This window comes from Mytilus edulis, chromosome 6 (genome assembly GCF_963676685.1).
Source record: "Mytilus edulis chromosome 6, xbMytEdul2.2, whole genome shotgun sequence".
In the NCBI taxonomy this organism is placed as follows: Eukaryota; Metazoa; Mollusca; class Bivalvia; order Mytilida; family Mytilidae; genus Mytilus; species Mytilus edulis.
This window is the reverse complement of record NC_092349.1, coordinates 5,001,506-5,025,938: the sequence shown is the minus strand read 5'-3', so window position 1 is coordinate 5,025,938 and position 24,433 is coordinate 5,001,506. Positions and strand designations below refer to the sequence as shown.

At 34.9% G+C, this 24,433-nt stretch overlaps 2 protein-coding genes across 2 annotated transcripts; one reads left to right on the top strand and one right to left on the bottom strand.

The window, feature by feature from the left end:
* Window positions 1-286: 286 nt before the first annotated feature.
* Window positions 287-16,405, bottom strand: LOC139529011 (uncharacterized). Its single transcript, XM_071325248.1, has 5 exons — window positions 16,181-16,405; window positions 5,480-5,647; window positions 5,102-5,260; window positions 4,411-4,587; window positions 287-1,123 (listed from the first exon to the last, which is right to left on the bottom strand). The coding sequence occupies exons 1-5, from the start codon at window positions 16,403-16,405 to the stop codon at window positions 287-289; spliced, it is 1,566 nt and encodes a 521-aa protein (XP_071181349.1).
* A 4,755-nt stretch (window positions 16,406-21,160) lies between these two features.
* Window positions 21,161-21,580, top strand: LOC139529010 (uncharacterized). The gene has a single exon (XM_071325247.1). It carries the CDS (start codon window positions 21,161-21,163, stop codon window positions 21,578-21,580), a length of 420 nt encoding a protein of 139 aa, XP_071181348.1.
* The last annotated feature ends 2,853 nt before the right edge of the window (window positions 21,581-24,433 follow it).

Genomic DNA, 24,433 nt, shown 5'->3' with positions numbered 1-24,433 from the left:
AATAAATTTGGACTCAAGCTTTCTGATTGTCGGACACCAATATTGGACTTGAAAAACTCTTTTCTATAAAAATCTATTTTGACACATAATTTAGTGTTTTTATACATTGACCTAATTATATTATAACATTTTGAACCGACTCCCTAGGTGCTATACAGAGTCAAATGCACGGTTTAAGTAAACAAAACATACATAAACAATGGTTGGGAAACACCATGATTTTAAAAACCTGACATCATAAATGTATTGCAATAAGCATTTTGTGTGTAATTAATTATGCTTTCTTTTATTGGCTGTCTGACATATCAACTGTACTGACTTGGCAAAAATTAACATAATCAAGCAGACCTTGTACAGGACAAATAGACAAGTCATCACACTTTTTAATAACAAATGTATTACTCTTTCCCTTATCACCTCGGAGTGTCTTTCCAAACGTATGTTGAAAAACCAAGCCACTATTATCACTTAATACTTTTACCTCCTGAGCAACAACTAAAGAAAGGTCACTAGCCCTATCACCTGCAAAAAATTGTAGGTTCATCCAAGCTCTATCTCTATACAGAATATACCTCTCACGTAATGACAGACCAGGACTTTTAATTTCCCTATCAATGTATGAACACATTGCCTTAATTTTTGATAAAAATATAGGCTTAGCTTGTTTTGGCAATACATGTGCACTGGCTTGTTCTTCCCTGATTAGTTTAAGATATTCTTTTACTATGGGGGCACAAGCAGGGTTACCAGACTTAGAAAAAATGTCCCAATATCTCCCAAAGCCATTATCATCAAATATATTAACCAATTGATTAATCACCCCTTCAACTGTACCGGAAGCCAGTCGTTTTGGACAAAAACAGTCAAACTCCCCCTTTTGGCCTAAATGTTTGCAATGAACACCGTGAATAGTAGTTTTTCCAGAAAAATCCTTCCAAATTAAAAATCTTCGAATATCATCAGGTGTACAAACTGACAAATGTTTGCAATCTAAATCTTGGAGAAATTGGAGAAAAGAACCTTGAAAACTTTTCTTCCTCTTGTGACCTGATGAACAAGTTATTCGTTTATCTAACTCGTCCATTCTTCCCTCAATTTTTTCCAAATCAATGTCACTATTTATCTGCAATGACAAATATAAGTAAAATTGAGAAAGGAAATGGTGAATATGTCAAAGCGACAACCACCTGACCATAGGTCCATTTTTAGGTCAATGACAAAAAATTTAACAATTAAAAATTGAAAATATCTTAATAGGACTTATAACCTCAAAAGAAATACAATGCACATGCATTACCCAATAACAATATACATATTTTTCATAAATGAAAAGATTAGCAACACTGGTACATTAAAATTATACAAAAACATTCAATTCATTTTAAGTTCACTTGAAATATCCGTATTACAGATGTATTACTTCACATGAAATATAAACAAAAATAAGATCAAGAAAAAGAAACTCTGAATGCCCACAATGGCCATCTTAAACCAAATTCATCAACAACAAAGCCTTTCCTTGAAGGTGCTTTGACAACCCCTTTTTGACCCCTAGCTCCTAGAAGAATGGAGGTTGATGAACAACTAGTCAACATTGGCCACCACATAGGAACTGGATAAAGTTCAGGTACCACAACTGTGCAAGAAACTGACTGTTCCTTCAAAAAACATAGCAAAGGAAAAATCAATACATAGGGTGGATATACATACATATTAGATTCTGCCTTTAAATCTTGGGAAAACACATTAACACCAGAGGTTTCTGGTGTTAACCATGGGGTAAAATGTCTAAGTGGCCTACTGTCTACTGATTGCATTACATTCGAGTCTAAAGACATAAGATCAACAGTATGTGGACCAAATCGAGAATCAACTAAAACCCATGAAGCATTACTCAACATAGTATCAGCCGTGTTCAAAATTCTAGAAGGGCCATCAGCCTTATTCAGTTCAGATGGAACAAAACTTAGATGCAAATCAACATTTTGCCCAGCGACCAACTGAAATATATCCTTCATAATACAATTCAAGGCCGGACATTTGCTCCCTCGACTATTCCAGGCTCCTATTACCGCCATGCTATCAGTTAATACATCAACCCGAGAGTCTAATAAAGATTTTCCCAAAGATTGCAATGCCTTCAAAATGGCTTCAGCCTCCTTTTCATGAATAGGTCTAGTATCATCATCCAACCAATAATCACCCATAGTCAAATGGTTGTCACCTAAATTCACAAGTGCCCCATATCTATAACCTGAAGAGTCTGTAACCATGTCAATCTTATTATGAAATTCTGGTCTCCATTTTGAGAAGCCTTCCCATTTGTCCAAAAATTTCCAATATTCAATCTCCTCTTTAAGAGGTCCAAATACCCTAACAGGCCTACTACATTTAGTACAAACAGAAATAGCAGCATTCACCTCCCTGCAAAAAAATTTACAGCCAGGTACAGCTAATTGCATACTAATACACTTTCCAGAAAACCTTTGTAAAGTTCTCAAGTCTACCTCCTTAGAAGACAAAATAAATTCACGCAACTCAATAAATTTTTTCCGCTTATCCTCTGGTAAAATAAATGCTTGCTTTTCCGAATCAACGAAAAAAACAAGAAATTTCTTACAAAATTCTGGAACCAATGAACACTTCTTAAGCGAAAGAGTATACCATAACCTTGTCAAAACCTCCAGCATAACATAAACCAACCTCCTACCTTCGAACTCTTTCTCCTCACTAGACTGCAATGGGCCCCCTCGAGTTACTGAAAACCTATCATCAATATATAATGTATTCAGTACATTTAATTTTCTTAAATATGATGTTACACACATCCCTATTGACTGGTATATGAATGGGCTTGCTTTCAACCAAAGGGCAATGTTGTGTAAGTCATGTAAAATCCCCCAAACTGAATACCAAAATATGTAAATGAATGTTGACTAAGTTTAACATGGTCATAACCTGACTTTTCATCATATGTTACCATTAATGCATCTTTCTGTACTAATCTAGGAATATCTTTCAAAGTTTCAAGATGAAATGGTAAATCTTTCACCCACAAATTTAAAAAACGTTCATCATGGCATAAACGTGGCTTGCTGGGTTCGACTGTAAGTGGCATTACTATTCTAGGGGGTTCACATTCACCAACTGCCCCCAACAGCTTAACTGAACCCATAGCAATTTTCTCGCATAATTCTTTTGAAATAAAATCAACATGTTGCTTACAAATTTTTGAATTTTGAAAATATTGATTTGGAGGGATATCCGAATCATAGAAACGACCCTTAAAATTTCCTTTAAAGTATCTGAAAAAATCTGTAGCATCAACCCCATTTATAAGCCATTTTAGTATATCCTTATCATCTGTCCCTACTAGAATATCTTTCCAGTTAGACAAATGGTGATGAATCTGACCGCTTAGAAAAAGATCAGGATCACGCAAAGGAAAAGTCCCAGTATCAAAATGAACACCACATGCACCATTCAGAACTTCTTCAGCCGAAGGAACGTGTGTTGTAAGTGAAGGAGTTTCACCTCCAAGTGTTACCCATGCTGGTTCTTGGCGTACTTGTACCTTTTCGGGATTAAAACCACTTTCCATTTCCCATTCTGGAACATGAATGTTGAATGAATTTAAACTTCCCAATGTATTACTATTCTGAAGAGAAAATAAAACTCTCTCTATATCCAAGAACCAACATAAGAGCACTTTAAGGAGAAACCCCTTCACCTACAATCCACGTGGAACATGTAGAACCACTAGGGTATCAGTGACCCTTGAATTGTAAATGAAGACATTTCAAATAGAGAAAAAATAAAATAAAATAAAAACAAAATATTTCACAATAAATTAAAATTCCCCAATTAATTGAACATACAAATATACGAAAAACATTATTTTCCCTTTGCAGCCTTCATTTTGTCACAGTCTCTTATCTGATGACTTGTACTCTCGCAAAACAGACAAGCACCTCTCTGACGTTTTCCAGAATTTCCAAAATTTCCAGAATTTCGGGGTCTACCCCTATAATTATTATTAAAGCCACCTGGATATGGCGGTTGCAAGTAAGGCATAGCATTGTATGGATACATACAAGGAGCCTGGTATAGCGGGTATAAATTATGCAATGGCGAATCTTCAGGTTTTGGAGTAGTATCCTTTTCAGGTTGCTTTTCCTTTAAACACTTCGACACAGCTTTTGTGATTGCATCCGCAACCTTACCACGCAGTACGGACAAACACAAAGAAGAGATATCTAATTTTAATTGATGTCGGTTTGCCTGACGTGTTAACTCTTCAAAGGTATCGGCATCATCATGATTAACCCGTCTTGCAGCTTTAGCAAGTTCCTCCAGAGTAAGTAATATGAGTGAATCACTAGGATTATCTTGCAGACAAAGTGTCCTCACCTTCTCCTTTAAGTTCTTAACAACTTCTTCTTTTGTAGTATTCTCTAAGTTAGCAATCCTGTCTTCCAAATCGTCCCTCTTCCTTTTATTTGTCCCATTGTTGTTGTTGTCACCACTACTCTGCACAATGTCACCACTCATCTGCACATTGACAGGATTAGCACTAGTAGTGGGAGTCTTAAAAACAGAAAACAAAATCGGTCTTAAAAACAGAAACAAAACCGGTATCATTATTAACACACATTACATAACACCAGTCAATGCCAGTGAATCACTATTAATATCAAAATTCTATGTAAATTACCACAGTGTTGTCAATATTTTCATTTATAAATATGAATAAACATATACTTGGATTCAACCAGTATGGATTACGTCACAGTAAGACAAGTAATTATGTATTAACCAACAAGACAATTTTATATTTTTATATGCTCGTTATGTGGTACAATTTGTTGCTCATAAGTGAAGGCCACACAAAGACCATAAATGATGGCATTGTCCAATTACTTCTTAGGTTATTATCTCATTGGCATACAATTTTAGAAATTCTCTAGTGCGATCATTGATTTGTCTTCTAAGCTTATCATCCTAGTCAATGTGCAGAATTGTATATGTAAAATTCAATAGATTTAATTTTATCTGCCAGCCAAGACATTACATTCAAAGTGCAGGACTAGAAATTACTTACTTGATCTTGTGACTGGGTTAAATCTTGTTCACTAGGTTGCCCATATTCATTTGCATACAGTATCAAACAATGTGTGGCCCACCTGGCTTCTTCAACTGTATTATCTCTATTGGCAAATTGAAGTAAATCTTGTAGTTCTGCACCAGTTAAATCCAGAACCTGATCAATAATTTAAAACAAAACAAAAATGACAAATAAAACTCAACAGAGCTTTTGTTTTACTTCTTGTACTAGTAACCTTGCTAAATTTAAATAAAACTGGATTATTTATAATGTATTACAAAACACTTGACTTGCATATGATTGTCTATAAATGGTTTTAAAATAGTAGCAAGATAAATCAAGTCAAACAATGAAATGATTAATAGTACTACAAACCTGTTGCCTCAGATCATCCATGGATAAATTATCCAATTTGTTGTCCTTTTGAAAACGGGCAAACTCCTTTAAGCCCTGTGGTTGTCCTCCTCTTATTCTCTTAATAGCTGTCACTAACCGTACCCCTTTTAATGAGTGCCTCCGTTTCAAACACGTGGGTAAAACCATCTGAAAATAAATACACAACTCTACACACTAGTCTAGACATCAAATGACCTTGCGCACCTGTTGAGGGAAATCCCCTTTTGGCATTTTTAGGCAGTTAAGCTGCCTTATGCGAGCACCCTGGATTTGGGTTCCCCTCTGGGAATTTTTGAAAAAGTGCCATTGCTCTGATCTGGCAGGTCTGGTAGATTCTTTATAACTAATTACACATTTTTTTCACACTTTTTGTTATAAAAAACAATAAATATAAGGAAGATTACCTTAAATGATCGTCGATTTTCCCAAAACAATTGATGTTCCCCATTTGAAAAAGTGCTAATTAAAAAGTTAAGCATAGCTTTTTATCGTCTGTGCTTTTGATGAAGATGTAAGTGAACTATTGTAAGAATAATTTCATCGCCGAAAATGTTTGTAATGAAGGCATTAAAATTTGCCAAATGGCATGAATGGCGCATGGATATTATTTTGCGGCTATTACGCCGTTGAATTTGGTGGATTCCATCCTACTAAAGGTAAATATTTAAAAGCATTGTCCTACTTCCTCTCTGTGTAAGTCTTGAATTTGTAAGAATACTTGATTATTTTATTTCTACATTGTATGAATTTTATTTAACTATTTAATGCAAGCTGAAAGCTGATGTTATTATTTGTCATCGTGTCTCTCCGTACTTGCTATGCATCGTGTAAACCCCCAAACATTATACTCGATCAGGGCCATTGCAATATCAATCGGGACCTCATTTGAATACGTATTTATAGATTTTGTCGATGTCAATTAAGGTCATTTCAAGATGGTTTCCTTTATCGTGTTTTAGTTAAAAATTACTGAACTTAGACGAAAATCTAAAGTTGACATGGTTAATTAATTGCTTTACTCACAAACCTGTAAACCTATTCATGTAAGACGATACACCTGTACAATGTGACCTTTCACCTGGAAATATAGTTTCGTATACAAAATTCCACTTGTTTCAGGTTTTAATGGTTACAATTTACAATTAAAAAATGTTAGGTCTTGATTTATTTAAGTCGATAAGTTAAGAGTTAAACACAAAAAGTCGGAATACGAAAATTTTGATACTTTAATCACACATATTCAAAATGGCGCATCGTGGTTTACTTGTACTGTACACACGTGAATAACATTAAACGAAATCGATCTTGGGAAGATTTCACTAGGTTTTATCTTGACTATAATGGTTTTACCATTCAAAAGTTCATCTTTTATTGATATTCAGGATTCATGTACACTGTTAAAGATGCAATGACACAAATTTTACCAAATCCGAAACAAAGCGGACATTCGATCAAAGGCTGATTTTTATGCAAATTACTAAGTCAACACTGTTAGATTGTTTATTTTATTTAAAAATAATAACAAAGAGTAGTCAAGAATACTTTTATTTCTAAATAATACAAAGAGTTGTCAAGAATACATTATAACATTGACAACACATGATGTTTCTGTTTACTTGGCCAAACCTCGATCAACATCGTATCCCAACTCTGGAAAAAAAATATTCATGAAATTCTATAGTACTGCATAGTCCGCACCCCTTCCATCAATTTCATTCCCAGGGTAAAAAACCGCGGACTATACACCCCTTTCAACTGTTTGTAACACATAAACAAACGACAGCTACTGAATTACAGGCTCCTGACTTGGGATAGGAACATACATAAATAATGTAGGTATATCTCATTACCAGAGTTGGATTTAGGGGGGGGGGGGCTGCCCCCCCCCCCCTTTTTGGAAAAAAATTTGGTTGCTTATATAGGGAATCACTGAAGCGTGACTGGAGCGGCCCCCCTCTTAGGTCAGTCAGTGGGCCCCTTATGAAAAATCCTGGATCCGCCACTGATTACCAGAATATTTAGCCCACCCCCTTTGTCATGGTCTATTGACTAATATGTATTAGTTTTTGATTAGGTCAGTTATTGAGGAACCACAAGTGAATGGTCAATGATATTTGGTGTGCAGTTGGATACACTTTGTCACTTTTAATTTCTTGGCTCACACCGAACAACAAGCTATAAAGGGCCCAGAAATTACTAGTGTAAAACCATTCAAACTAGAAAACCAAAGGTTTGTTCAAAAAGGACAACTTATGAAAAGTCAATGGTATTTGGTAAGCAGTTGTATATTCCTCCATGCAGCTTGTAACTATTAGCAAAACCTACATGTATACTGCATAGTTTAAAAGACCAGGAATTACAAATGTAAAACAATAAAAACTTATAAAAATATTAAAATAAATAATTGGACATAACTTTTGAAAGTGGCGGGATTGGATAGTGAAAATTTTAGGCTACAAACATTATTCAATACTTGAGAAATAGCTGAGATAATATTTTCACCAATTTTTCAACAATATTCGTCTTAACTTCTGCCAAGTTTGCCTCTGCTTTTTTTACTTAACTGCCTACAGCGCCTTTGGTGCTTTGATTTAAAAACTATCTGAAGTACCACACATAATAAACGAACATAGGCAAATGTTATTTATCATTATAATCTTAAAGAAACAAACAACATTTTTAAAAGTGTCTATCATTTGATTATATAAATCAAATCTTATAAAATCTATGATAACACGTGTCGAGCGCACCTTTCGCCACGACGGGATTGTTGAAAATCTTTATACCTCATTAAATTTCGTGAGAAACTATGAAATGAACATATCTTATCAACCAGTTTAGAATATAAATACAATACAAATGTTAAAAAAAAAAAAAAACATTGGTCCTATAGATATAATTTATTTCGCACTCGACCTCGTGGTGTCGGACTTTCCGGCCAATCTAAAATTTATTATATCTCCTTGGCCCTGGTTATTTTTTCAAATTATACCTTATAACCCTTGTCATTATTCTTCAATTATATCTCAAAACCTCTTGCTTTATCAAAAAATAAATATTACCATCTCCAAAAAAATCAAACCATCTCCTTGGCCCTCGCCATTTTTCCAGTATCATATCTCATGGCCTCTTGCCCATTTAAAAATGTATTATGTCTATTGCTATTCTCAAATTACATGACCTCTTGTCATTCTTATATCATATGGCCTCTTGCCATTTAAAATAAAAAATATATACCTTTCCTATGAAGTATGTTGCCAACTTGGCCTGAGCAGTCAGGACACGGTCCGCTCTCTTCAGTGGATGTTAAACAAATGAGACAGAATCACATGGACTTCCGCCTAAGTTAATTGGCCAATGAGGTTAAAAATAAATACAGGGGAATATCTATTAAGAAAATCATGACCTTGTAAAAGGTTGTTCAATTGACCGCTATGTTGCATATAACATATTTACATGCAGACCAGGTGGTGACATGTAGCAATAACAATTAGTTAAAACTGGACATACATGTATTCTTCAAACATCTTTTTCCAGGTTGGTCAAAACATGTCAAATTAATAGATATTCGTCCCTGTATCTTTTTATTTAAGACTATAATGGTCAAATTAATAGAGACCTTGACACTGTTTATATTCTGTATATATACTTATGTATTTTATTGTATAGAGGAGACCGTCCGTTATGGACACTGGTCCAGACCGGCTTAATAAACTACTATTCCAAATAACCATGTGTTGTTGTTTAACCCCGCCACATTCTGTATGTATGTGCCTGTCCTAAGTCCGGAGCCTGTACATGTTATTTAGTGGTTGTCGTTTGTTTATGTGTTACATATATACACATGGAAAAAAAGTATTGCAACACCGAATTGAAATTCAAATTAAAAAAACAGTCTTTATTGTTTAGTGATATAATTTGTGGATATAGAACTAGTTACTGTACGCGTAAACAATAACACATGTGTTATCCTCAATGTTTTCAACACTTTAAATAACGAAGTTTAAAAAGTTATGATACTGGTTATCGTACGATCAGATCGACCATTTCGGGGACCTTTGCTTACGAACAGACATACAGTGGCTCGTATCAAAAATAATGCAGAGCTAGCCAAAGTCTGAAATTAGCATCGTGGAGGAAGATCCAATGTTCCAATGGTATTCGGTTTAGGTACAGCAATACACAGTTAGGAAAAAAACTTAAAATTGACACTCATAATTTTTAAACACTCTCTTTCCGCTTCTTTCTAACAAATAAGGCTCAATATTTGTGTTATGCATGTATATACTTATAGAAAGAGAATCATCCATAGATTTGATTTCTAATGGTCATAATGGTGAAATATAATCCCTTTTGGGTGTAACCATGGCAACAATCTGCATTTCTTTGATACAAAATATAGCAAAAAAGGGGGTGAACATGTCACAAAAGTCTTCAATTTTTCAAAATTTGGTTCAAAGGAAAATTTCAATCAATTACAGGGATACCTTTCCTGAAACCACAGGTTTATTTATATCTATCAAGTGGTTCAAAAACAAATCATATGCATTTCTGCTCGTTTTTCCATAAAATTGAATTGAAAAGATCGAGCGTAAAATCTGTGTTGATAATAAACACTACAATAATTTATGGACCTCTGGGCGGTACGGATAGGAAAATACAGACTGTCAAACAGATAAATGGCCTATAAAACATGCTAAAAACAATCTAAATGTTCATATAAACCCACTAAGAAGGCTACATTATTCTTTAATTATCTAAAAATCAATTTTATTGTACAAAAACTTTCATATTTAAAAAAATCACCATGGCCATAATGCGAAACTAAACTTTTAACTGTGTATTGCTACCTTATCTTCCTTGGTCCGATCGTAGCCCGGATTTGAACCTTATCGAGCATATATATGGGACACTATTGGACGTAAAGTGCGCGAAAGGACACCCCAGTTCAAACATGCCATGAAATAAACAATGCCCCTATCAGGAATGGTTGCGGTTACCTCAGCAACAAATTAGTCGACTGGTTGTAGGAATCAGAATACGTCAAGAGGCGGTTATCCGTTGAATGGAGGCTGCTCCAAGTACTAAGTCTTTGGCGTATACATGTACGATCAACCATGATGTCAACAATCATCTTAAGATTAATTTTGAAATATCTGACATTGTAAAGTTCGACTACAGTAAAAGTTGCAAAATGCATTTTTAGGTACAAAAAATACTTCATTTTGTTATTAAAATTGTGATTAGTTAAAAAAAAATCATACATTTTTTTTATTCGTTGTAATGCCAATATTATCATTAACTATGTTTCAATATTATTTTACAAATACTTTATCATATTCTATCCAAAATAAGAGGCTAATTTTTCAAGGTTTAAAAAATCAAGGTATTGCAATACTTTTTTCCGTGTGTATATATCTGTTTTTCGTTAATTTTTTGTACATACATTCGGCCGTTAGTTTTCTCGTTTAAATTGTTTTATATTGTCATTTCCGGGCCTTTTATAGCTGATTATGCGGTTTTGGCTTTGCTCATTGTTGAAGGCCGCACGGTGACCTATAGTTGTTAATTTCTGTGTCATTTGGCCCTTGTGATCCCTTGTGGAGAGTTGTCTTATTGGCAATCATAACACATTTTATTTTATCTTTAGATATAGTGCTGGTTTTTTTTCCGTTTTAAACATGTTCGACATGATTTTAAATGTGTGAAGAAGTTTAATATCGTTAAATATTCGAATGATAGTGTTTCATCATCAACTTTTAACACCAATATAGGTGATTGTGTATGTAACGACCTTTAATCTATTAGAAGTTTTGTGTTTTGTCATTAAATGTATGAAAGGTTTAAAAAAAACTTTCTGATCTCATTAGTTCATACGCTATTTAACATTATGCCGGTGTTACACATTGGCGTATAGACCGGCGTGCACCAGACGTACAGAGAACATTGACAAAGTCGGTATACGTTAGTTGTACGCCATAGTAACGCTCAACAATCGTTAAACGCGCGTTGCATTAGTTTGAAGTACGTCGAAATGCAAAGATATACGCTTGATGAACGTTATAACTCCAGGAAATTTTTATGCAGCTTAAAAATTTTCGTCCAGCTCAAGCATTTGTCAAGCGTGTATACCTGTACGCTACACGCACGTTGGAAACGCTACAGATAAGTTTGAGACACGTTTAGAGCACGTTGTATACGCTCCAAGAGCATTCGACTTTAATTAAAACGTATGCGGGTATGTTCGTAACACACACCTAATAATAAAACGTTCCAGACACGCTGAAAGCACGGATCATCGTCCCAGATACGACCGGGACGCGTCTCAAATACGTTCAAGAGACTTTTTTCCTTCGTAGCATCTACGTTAGACAAACGAGAGGCATACGCCAACATTCGTTACTTGAACGCCCGATAAACGCTTAGGTACGCTTCTCGTACGCCCAATACACGCGTATAGCTCTTTATGCACACGATACAGATATTATTGACAGGTTGAATGCATCCAAAATTACTAGCGTATGAGCATCGTACATGATTTTTTACCACGCCCGGCGTACGTCGGAGCTATACGCTGATGTGCGACGCCGGTATAAGGTAGTGGTCGTTTTTATATTTCGATGCTTTGTTTTGCGGCTTTTAATTTATTTTGTTTATGGTTTTATGTAAGTTTGGTTTCATGGTATGAGATTGTCCCATTGGTACTATTTAACTTTAAAGACACTTGTCGCAGTAATTCAATTCGCTCAAAAAAGTTTTATTACAGTAAGAGGACTAAACTTAATAAGACAAATATCTGCGAAAATAAGTTAATTTGATCAATTCGTAATCATGTAACATTCAACCCCAATTTTTAAAACTTAACTACTTAAAGAGAGACGAAAGATATCAAAGGGGCATACAAACTCATAACTTAAAGACTGAGCAATGCAGACCCCACCAAAAACTTGTGGCGAATTCAAGTGCACTGGAAGGGTAAGCAGATGCTGCTCCACACGTGACCCTCGTCTTGTGGCTCATGTAAGTACTAACCCGCCGATAACACTGATTCGGTAATCACATTCGAGACAGAGAGAACGGGATGATGATCACGACGATAAGAACTTATCTTACCTCCTATACATTTCCAGGAATATGATTGGTTAAAAGCGTCCGCGTGCAAACCGTGTATATTTGATATTAGGTTAGTAGGGAGGCGGGGCTTATCTCATACACGGTTAGTAGTGGAGTTACGTCCCTTTATATTCCATATTAGGTAAGAAGGCGGCGGTGCTTATTTCATACACGGTTAGTAATGGTGTTATGTCCCTGTATAAAAACAAAACGGTACTGAGAAAAAAAAACTTAAAAGTTCCAACAGACGAAGAAATTGATGATTAAGATTAAAATAAATTCATAAAACACATTTAAACCTTACAAGTCGTTATTGTTGGCATCTTTTCTTGTAGGATCAATGGAAGTATTTTCTTAATGCTAACAGTATTGAAGACTTGCTCATTTTGAGAATCACTAGCCTTAGTTTCACACGTTAAGATATTCGGTAAGATAAATTCGTTACATAGTGTGCTAGTGACGTAATACGGTATATATGGGGTCAGTAAATTCCATATGGGGATTCGAGCTTCGCTCTCACCCCATATGGAATTTACTGACCCCATATATACCGTATTAGGTCACTAGCACACTATGTAACTAATAATATCCGTCGTCTCCTATACTTAAAGATATTCCATTACGGTAAGCTAACTTGTAATGGCATTCGTAAATAGTTATCAAAGGTACCAGGATTATGATTTAATACGCCAGACGTGCGTTTCGTCTATGTTCCGGACCATATGAGTATTTGGACCATATGCGTATACTCATATGGTCCGACTATATGAGTATATACTCGTTTGGTAATTAACGGGCCGGACCATATGTCTTGAGTATTTGGACCATATAGGTATTTTTTCAAATATATTACAAACGTTTGAAGAATAAAATACTTTATCTAAAAAAAAAACGATGAAAGTTACATGAAAATGTAATAATTTTATGATGCAAAGGTTAAATATAAAAACTTTATATTGATGCCATAGTTAATACATCGGTAATTGCATTCCTGCGTGTAGGCTAAAGATAGCATTTACTTCCACATGGTACTATGGCTTTTTTTTGTATTTGCACAATCCATTTCAGTTAAACCTCTAGCTTGCGAGTGAACAGTTAGCCTTCTTAAAGGTAGCACGTGTAGTGGTAGCAGATTCTTGATTTGAGACCCAAATAATACCAATGCAAATATAAGGTAAAAGTCCAAGTCAGCCTTTACCCGCCATATTTTATAAATCAAACATCTCGAAAAGGAGCTCCATGACCTATCAATATTTTTAGCTTATTTTGAACCTGAACTAATCCTCTTCGAGCTTAAAGTATCAATTTTGAATTAGGTCACCTAAGTACATTTGTACATGCTTAGGTCAATCTAATTAAAATATAGATATCTGATTTCGTTATACTACATATGAAGTACTGTAGTATAACGACATCAGATGTCTATATTCTAATTAAATTGCATAAAAAGCAATTTCAACCTTTGGACTATCGTATCAACTGTGAGATATGTACTTCATATGCAGGCCCTGTTGGAATTTTGATACATAGAAATTGAAACTTTACAATTGAGAAGCTTAAATCTTCTCTTTGGTTGTTCTCAATCGACCATCATCGTCAATTTATAGATGTAAGTCAATATATGTGGTAAAATTAAATGTAACTAGTGTGTGTTTTTTTTTTTTTTATAGATGTAAGTCAATATATGTGGTAAAATTAAATGTAACTAGTGTGTTTTTTTTTCCAATTTGGACGTGATATATGCGTACAAGAAAGTCACAAACTTTTAATTATACAGTGAGAGGACATAATCTTGTAGCGGAAAGTGAATTTGAACGATAATGGTGAATTTTTTTCATTCGTCATAAGAACTTCTCTTGTAAGAAGTTAACCCACTGTGAATATAGATGGAGCAAGGCATTCAAGCTAATCCGGAAGTGTAGTTGTGACAAGAGTTACTGCCAGTTATTAGAATTAATAAACCAAATTATTATTTTTGTGTAAGCAGCCAAAAAGACAATTTTTTAATTTATATAAGTGAATTCTATTTTTTTAATTTCTTTTTTTATGTTTTATATTATATATAGTTTTTTTTTTTCACTAAATCAATGTTTAAAATGAGATAGTAAACCAAACAATAAAAAAGTCGAAAGATTTGATTTTATTTCTGTCTGGCAGTTAACTTTTTGCAAATTGAACATGTTGAAATGTCGATGTTGCCCCTTTTATTTCCAGCAAAAGCATCACGCGTGCACATATTTTTTTTTCCTTTAAATGTTTTTATATTCTTGAGAGTTTTGTTTCATCAATCTTATATCGACTAAATAAATACATGAAATATACATTGTTTGAAAAGGAAGAAGTGGTTAAAAGCTGTGTTTCGGCAGATGGCGGTATTTTGGGCAACTGTATTAGATATCATGATTTGCTGTATGGTTTAGAAGTGAGCATACTTATATAAAATTAATGATGTCATAAACTTCTTTTACACTACTACAGGGGTTTACTTAAGTTTTAAGTGATTGTCAGTTGCATCAGAAACAAAAATTTGGATTTTACTCATTTTGGTAACCTAAAAATGCTTTCTATCAAAAACACGCCTCGAAATTTAAACAAGAGCCTCTAAAGAGCCTGTGTCCCTCACCTTGATCTATGTGAATATTAAACAAAGGAAGCAGATGGATTCATGACAAAATTGTGTTTGGTGATGTGATGTGTTTGTACATCTTACTTTGCTGAACATTCTTGCTGCTTACAATTATCTCTATCTATAATGAACTTGGCCCAGTAGTTTCAGTGGAAAATATTAGTAAAATTTTACAAATTTTACGAAATTTTCAAAAAATTGACTCTAAATGCTTTGGTTTTTGAGTTATAAGCCAAAAACTGCATTTTACCCCTATGTTCTATTTTTAGCCGTGGCGGCCATCTTGGTTGGTTGGCCGGGTCACCGGACACATTTTTTAAAATAGATACCCCAATGATGATTGAGGCCAAGTGTGGATTAATTTGGCCCAGTAGTTTCAGAAGAGAAGATTTTTGTAAAAGATTACTAAGATTTACGAAAAATGGTTAAAAATTGACTATAAAGGGCAATAACTTCTAAAGGGGTCAACTGACCATTTCGGTCATGTTGACTTATTTGTAAATCTTACTTTGCTGAACATTAGTGTTGTTTACAGTTTATCTCTATCTATATTAATATTTAAGATAATAACCAAAAACAGCAACATTTCCTTAAAATTACCAATTAATGGGCAGCAACCCAACAACGGGTTGTCCGATTCATGTGAACATTTGAGGGCAGATAGATCTTCCCCTGATAAACAATTTTACCGCGTCAGATTTGCTCTAAATGGTTTTTGAGTTATAAGCCAAAAACTGCATTTGACCCCTATGTTCTATTTTTAGCCATGGTGGCCATCTTGGTTGGTTGGCGGGGTCACCGGACACATATTTTAAACTAGATACCCAAATGATGATTGTGGCCAAGTTTGGATTAATTTAGCTCCAGTAGTTTCAGAGAAGAATTTTGTAAAAGTTAACGACGACGGACGACGACGGACGCCGGACGCAGGAAAAGCTCACTTGACCCTTCGGACCAGGTGAGCTAAAAATAAAGAAAAAGATAAGATAAGGAAATGCACATTTACACATATAGTCACACAACCACAACAACAAGCTAGAAAATTCCTCATCAAAATCACTGTCAAAGTCGTAATATAAATAATCATCTTGTTCCTCGTTCTCAGCCATTCGAGCCACATCAGCTGACGACGAGCTTTCTTTCTCCATACACTCTTTTTGGCGCATTTTAAAAATACCGAAAAGGGGATTTTCATTTCATTATCTTGCTTTTTCTTCTTGCTTTTTGAAAAATAAATATCAATATCTAAAGTTACACGTACGAACATTAACAACAATATGTGTATCCATCTGATGAGTTAAGCCTTTTTCTAGCCTTTTTCAACTGATTTTTATAGTTCGTTCTTATGTTGTTCTGTATTTACACCACTGTCCTAGGTTACGGGGAAGGCTGGGATTTCGCTATCATGTTTAACCCCACCACATTATTTGTGTGCCTGTCTTTTAAGCTGTCGGTAACTGCGATTATTCTTATATCTGTTCTTAGTGTGAATTGTTTTACGTTGTCCTTTTGTATATAGCTGACCCTGCGGTATGGACTTTGCTCATTGTTGAAGGCCTATAGTAAAAAATGCATCCTGAATTTTGTTAAATGCCTCAATCACTTTACATTATGAATTCATTCGCCCTGATCACACATGAAATTTTCCCCACTGGACCACATGACTTTAACTAACCATAAATCAATCAATCCTTAATTATACGCGACTGTCATACAGTTGAGAGGTTGCCCTTTTTAATTTCTAGCAAAAGCATAACGCCTACATATAATTTTTCCTTTATATGTTTTCATATTCTTGAGAATTTTGTTTCATCAATCTTATATCGACTAAATACATACAAAATGTTTAAAAAGGAAGAAGTGGTTAAAGTCGTAATAATAATAAACATTTTGTTCATCATTCTTGGCCATTTGAGCCTTTGCTGCGCATGAGCCAAACAGGTAATCCAAAAAGTATAGGTACGATTGCCACATCAGCTGACAACGAGCTTTCTTTGTCGATACACTCTTTTTGGCGCAACATAAACAACAATATGTGTATCCATCTGATGAGTTAAGCTTTTTTCTAGCCTTTTTTAACTGATTTTCTTAGTTCGTTCTTATGTTGTACTGTTACACCATTGTCCTAGCTTACAGGGAAAACTGGGATTCCGCTAACATGTTTAACCCCACCATATTATGTGTGTGTCTGTCTTTGAACAAGCTGTCTTTAACTGCGATAATTTTTATATCTGTTCTTAGTTTTCATTTTGTTGTTGGGATGTACAAGTACCCTCCCACGTCCACTTTGTGTTCTTATTAGATGTATTTTTATTTGTACCCATCTGACAAGTTTAGCCTATTTCATTGATTTTATATTCTGTTCTTATGTTGTACTGTAACACCATTGTCCCAGGTTAGGGGAAGGGTTTGGCACCCGTTAATACCTTTAATCCCGCCACATTCTGTTTGTGCTTGTTTTAAGTCAGGAGCTTGTAATTTAGGGGTTGTCGTTTGTTGATATGTTACAAATTTGATATGTTTTGTTCATTTTGTTTTAATTTTTAAATGTAACTGTTAGTTTTCTCGTGTGAATTGTTTTACGTTGTCCTTTTATATATAGCTGACCCTGCGATATGGACTTTGCTCATTGTTGAAGGCCTATAGTAAAAAAATGCATCCTGAATTTTGTTAAATGCCTCAATCACTTTACATTATGAATTCATTCGCCCTGATCATACATGAAATTTTTCCCACTGGACCACATGACTTAAACTAACCATAAATCAATCAATCTTTAATTATACGCGACTGTCATACAATTGAGAGGTTGTCCCTTTTAATTTCTAGCAAAAGCATAACGCTTGCACATAATTTTTTCTTTAAATGTTTTCATATTTTTGAGAATTTTGTTTCATCAATCTTATATCGACTAAATAAATATAAAATGTTTAAAAAGGAAGAAGTGGTTAAAGTCGTAATAATAATAAACATTTTGTTCATCATTCTCGGCCATTCGAGCCTTTGCTGCGCATGAGCCAAACAGGTAATCCCAAAAGTATAGGTACGATTGCCACATCAGCTGACGATGAGCTTTCTTTGTCGATACACTCTTTTAGACGCATTTTAAAAAAAACGAAAAGAGGATTTTCATTTCATTATCTTGCTCTTCTTGCTTTCTAAAAAATAAATAACAATATATATAAATTTACACGTACGAACATAAACAACAATATTTGTATCCATCTGATGAGTTAAGGCTTTTTCTAGCCTTTTTCAACTGATTTTTACAGTTCGTTCTTATGTTGTACGGTTACATTAAGGCAACAGTAGTATACCGCTGTTCAAAACTCGTAAATCTATGGACAAAAATCAAAATCGGGGTATTAAACTAAAACTGAGGGAAATGCATTAAATATATAAATTAAAAAAAAAATAAGAGGAGAACAACGACACAACACCAAAATGTAACAAACAAAGAAACGGACTAAGCATTAGACAAAATCCGATGAGAATAACAAATATAACATAAAACCAAATACATGAATTTGTGCTTGTTTTACGTCAGGAGCCTGTAATTCAGGGGTTGTCGTTTGTTGATATTGTAACGTTTTTGAGTTTGCGCTGTTCCCCCCTTTTCTTAACTCTACCGTTCTTTAACAGGTCATGTTCAGTTTTAGTCACCAAGTTTTCTTTTTAATAATATTCATATATATATAATCATATGCATACAAACTGTTTAAAACAAATAACCTTCAAATAATTCTGGACGTCAAATGCAACGTAAAAGTTAAAGCATGCACTTACCTGTTTTGTATCTTTCTGATTATTTCCGTGATTTGAAACTTCATTGTTAAGATGATTTTACCTGTAACATTATTCCCATATCATACACATTTATCATTGCTTCGTAGGGATACCTGGTCAATCAATTTTGTACGATTGTTTACATTGAAAGGTCAACTTTGTTATTCCAGTACAATTGCCGTAAAGCAAGTATCGATTGTCGTTAAACGTGTCAAAGACGTAACGTTTCGAGTCTTTTAGAGTCGAAACGTCATTTTCTAGTCGAAATTTAGGTATAAAAGAGCGTGCGTATTGCATTGTTTCAGTTGTGGTTCAACTGGGCATAAGGCAACATCTAGCCAAAAGCCAACTTCCAAACTGATATAATAAAGCAACTTTAGGAGTCTTTCTGACCTTTTCCATTATATAAACAGCGTGACAAGGTTAGCTTATTTAAAAAGCTTTTTCAAGTCATTAAAGTCATTATTCTGGCTCAATTTCTGTTGACGTAATATATTTAACGACTCGTTACCAGAGTCTTTAATTTAATTATACAATAAAAGACACTTTTAAGTTTTAAAGAACTATACAATAATTCCATACATATTTTAGGTATAAAAGTTTATACTTTCTAATCCGAATTCTATACGAAAAGGTATTCAGAGAAACGTGTAATTTAGGTATCCAATAGCAAATAGCTATACAGATCTATTGAAAAGATCTCTATTGTTTCTCTATACGCGTTCGATTATTACATAGTTTAGGAACACATCATTAGTTAAGGAACACATCATACGTTATTGTAATTCCGCCGATTTTCTAAGTTAGGATATAATAGCTCAAAGCTACTCATTTTTATTATATTGCTAAGTATTAATTTTATTTGTATTGTTTGACCAGGAACATCCCTACGATTTGCTTGCTTAATCTTGGCGACTGTTAAAATATTAAGTAATCAGTTACATTTGTTGAAGTTAATAACATTATATCTTATAACATCATAAAATATTTGTTTCATAAATTAAATAATTAACTTCAATTGGTATTGCTAATTTTAGCCAAAATGTGTATGACATCGGAACTGAGTCCGTTGAGCACTGCCCGAAGGTAAAACAGTGTTCAGGGATCCAGTCCTGTAACTCAGTTACACTCCTCCCCGCTATACAAAAGAGTAGCATACACACAAGAGGTTCTCCTTCCGAGTCCATTACATTTTGATAGTTGCAGAGTTTTACACGAGGCGGACACGTTACAATTGGTGGCAGCGGTGGGTTTTTTCACTTTTAATTGGTGGAGAAAAACAAGTCAAGAACTGTGAGATGGCAACTGGAGGAATACCAAGACGACTCGATTTTATGGAAAAGGAGGAACCAAGCAGTAGAATAACACCAGATGCCCAGGGACCACAGCTCCCCGCATCAACAATGGACCTGACAATGGATAATATGGTAGACGTAACACCTTCAGGAGAAGTCCAGATGCGGATAACAAGAGGAATTTACAGACAAGACATTAAATGGAGACCAACCCATAGAAACGGCGAGATGTAGAACTCAGAAAGAAAAAGACTCGAATGACGCAAAAATAACTGACAAGGAACGACTATTACAAGACTTAGAAAAACACAAGGAAGCTGAGCGAGAAATTTTGGAAAAGCTAAGTGGTTTTAAAACTAAAGACGAAAAAAGGTTTTCCCATGGAAGGGGGGATAGCTCAAATGAGGAATACCCTGGGCTGCGATTCCCTAACACTGAAAGGGGAAGGTTGCAACAGGATGATCCCCGGAGGTCTGAGAGACCCGTGCAACGGCCGTGCATTGATAACTTTCCATGGAAGGCATCCTTTCCTGGTAATGATTGTACTGGAGACGAGACTACACTAGAGGCAAATGTAGCTCCCTTCTGCCCAGGGGAGGATTGCAGGATATCTGTTGAAAACAGAAACAGGTGTGTAGACACCAGTACCCCACTTCTTAAGAAATCAACCAATCCCTGTCCTTAATTAGCACCACGTGAATACCATGTATTGCTTTACCCGGTTTATGTTTTAGCAATACCCTGACAAAGACCATGTATTTTTTATACCCGGTCACTGTTTTAGCAATACCCTGTCAACGATAGAGTTATCGTTCTTTGCTCTCAACAGAAAATTTCAAAATGGCGACGAAACGGTTTGCGTCCCTGACAGCAGACGAGATTGAAAAAAAGAAAATGCTGATTAATTCTAAAGAAACAATCAAAAGTAACCAAAAAGCAGTAAGACTTCTTAAAGCATATTTAAAAGCAACAGACGAGGACGAACAGTTTGAGGAATATAACTCAGGAAAACTAAACGAAGTGTTGGGGCACTTTTACATGAACGCACGTAAACAAGACGGTGAACACTACAAAGCTACATCGTTCGAAAACACAAGACATGCTCTAAACAGACATCTACATGGGGTTCCTTACAGCCGGAAGATTGATATAATAAAGGACCCTGAGTTTTGTGATGCAAATGAGTGTTTTAAGGCAGCGCTTGCAGAGTTAAAAAGGTTAGGTAAAGGCAGTGTTGACCACCACCCAGTCATCAATTAAACAGACCGTATGAAATTATATGAATCTATTATAATGATCCCTGACGCACCAGAAGCTCTACTGAACAAAGTGCAATTTGATATCAGGCTATATTTTTGTAGAAGATCACAGGAAAATATGCATGGAATGACAAAATCTACATTTAAAGTTTTAAATGATCCAAAGACTGGACTTAAATATGTGGCAAAGTGTGAAGATGAACTCACAAAAAATCATAGAGGTAATGACAGAGAATCAACCTCAGGCGTTATGCCCGAGTTCCCTGGATCACCCTATTGTCCTGTAAAATCTTATGAAACATATATCAGCAAACTTCATCCTTTATGCACTAGTTTATGGCAGAGGCCGAAGGAATCATTCAATGATGACGATACAATTTGGTATTGTAACTCACGATTAGGAGAAAAAACATTGGCAAAATTCATGACAAAGTTGAGTGAGGGGGCTAAACTTTCACAAATTTACACAAATCATTCCATTCGTGCAACTAGAGCAACAATATTGACAAAAAGTATGTTTAATCCATCTCAAATAATGGCAGTGACCGGACATAAATCAGTTCAGTCTCTCACTGTTTATCAGAGAACTGACACTGAAGAGAAAATTGCAATGGGCCATGCAATGGGAAAAAGTCTAGCCACCCAAAATTCTGCTGTTCTAGCATTGCCAGCACCTGAAAATTCAACTTTACTTGCCTTGACGCCACCTGAAACAGTGAATGAAAGTACAAGTATTGTGCCGATGATTGAAAAATGTGGGGATGGACCTTCAGCTTGTCGTTCAGTCGCCATTTCAGAGTTGCAGGGTTTAAATATTTCTGATCTCTTTGCTGACTTTCAATCAAGTTCATTGCAAACTGAGACAATTGCAAATATCTCAAATGTTCAAAATAAACCAATCTTGCCTGCATTTTCAGGATGTACAATTGGAACAATTAACTTCAATTTTAATGTTTCAAAATGACATTGATGATCTTTTCTTAACATTCAATGACACAATTTGTCAAAATTTACTGAGACTGTGATATTATGCCATGGTGTTGTTATTGTTGAATTAAATTTTTGTTTACACTTATATTTGTAGTATTTAACAAAGAAAAAGCCAGTCGATTCTTACATACGCAACATTTGGTGTTTGTCGTCTCAAACATATCCATCACTTAGCATTTGTTGTCAAAAACATGCGCATCATTTGTTGTTTGTCGTCTTAAACATGTCTATTTATATTCATGTATGATTTCTATCAGTATGCATTTGTCGTCTCATACGTACATGTACATCATTTAATGTCGTCTCAAACATGTCCATCACTTGGCATTTGTTGTCACAAACATGTGCATCATTTGTTGTTTGTTGTCTAATTCTAGTCCTTTGTTGTCTCAAACATGTGCATTACTTGGCAAGTTGTCTCAAATATGTGCATCATTTGGCATTTGATCTCATTAGGTTTTTGTCGTTTCAAACATGTGAATCGATGGACTATGTAACTAATAATACTCCTATAGCAAATACGTATATGAATAGGGTTGTTGACTCAGCTGACCAAGGATATGACTCAAGTAGAAACTTAAATAGAAACAATTTTGACGTTAGGTTAAACACAATAAACCCAGTTACAAAGTCGCAAGTAAATGACCAAGACAATGTTAAAGCTAAGATACCCCCTTTGTACGATGGAATATCAAGTTGGCAAGACCATCTTGTCCAGTTTGAGATGGTAGCTTTAAAAAACAATTGGTCTGAATCAACAAAAGCTTATGAGCTTACAACAAGTTTAAAAGGTGACACTCGGGGAATAGTAACTGACTTAGAGCCAGAAATGAGACTCAATTACAAATATTTGGTGGCAGAGCTTACGTCAAGATTTGAGCCAGCCAATCAAGCTAACATGTATAAAGCCCAAATGAATTCCTTGTTTAGGAAACAAGGACAAGCACTTCCGGAACTAGCCCAAGAAATAAAACGTATTACACGCTTAGCCTACCCAACAGCTCATATTGACATAAGGGACCAGTTAGCTAAAGACTGTTTCATACGAGCGGTAAATGACACTAAAATTCAACTTACACTTTTTAATAGGGAACCTAAAACAATTGGCGATTGTGTAAGGGTTGGTGTAGAGTACGAAGCATTTGTTCTTGATCAAAAGAGGCTTACTAACACAAAACCGGCTGTTCGAATGCAACATGATACCCCATTTGAACAAATAGATGACGAAGATAACATTTTATGACAGATTGCAAAAATGAGTCATCAATTAGATGACATGGCTAAATTTCAAAAGTCTAATAACTACTCTGGTGTTACCTGCTTCTATTGTGGCATTAAAGGTCATATGAAAAAAACTTGTCGTAAATACCAAAATGATAGACAAAATAATACTGTACAGTACCGCTCATCACCCAACACACAGCAAAGGTTTAATTATGGGTCACAATATACACAGGGTACCCAGACTGATAGACAGGGAAACTAGATAATGCTGGTGAAGCGGACCAGTCACCAGCATTACATTTGGATGTTAGGTCTAATATTTACCAATTTAATGAAAATAAACAAGACAGTCTTTTTATAAAATGTTTTATTTCAAATATTAACATAAACTGTTTGGTTGATACAGGAGCAACACTCTGTATTATACATCCTAGAAAATTTAATGCTTTTCCTCCTGAAGTAAAATCATTATTAAAGATAAACAAAAGAAAACTTTGCATGGCAAATGGTGACAGTATCCCAACCTTAGGAACAATTGACTTACCTGTGAAGATTGGGGGAAGTTCGATAACACAAAAATTTACTGTAGCAGAAATTGATGCACCAGCTGTACTTGGGTATGACTTTTTACATAAAAATA

Excerpts from the sequence above, each read along its gene's own strand:
- LOC139529011 (XM_071325248.1), bottom strand. The coding sequence starts at position 16,405 with ATGCGCCAAAAAGAGTGTATGGAGAAAGAAAGCTCGTCGTCAGCTGAT. Across the intron at positions 5,261-5,479 it reads TGGATGATCTGAGGCAACAG|GTTCTGGATTTAACTGGTGC; the intron begins GTTTGTAGTACT and ends ATTATTGATCAG. Across the intron at positions 4,588-5,101 it reads TAACCCAGTCACAAGATCAA|ACTCCCACTACTAGTGCTAA; the intron begins GTAAGTAATTTC and ends TCTGTTTTTAAG.
- LOC139529010 (XM_071325247.1), top strand. The coding sequence starts at position 21,161 with ATGGCGACGAAACGGTTTGCGTCCCTGACAGCAGACGAGATTGAAAAA.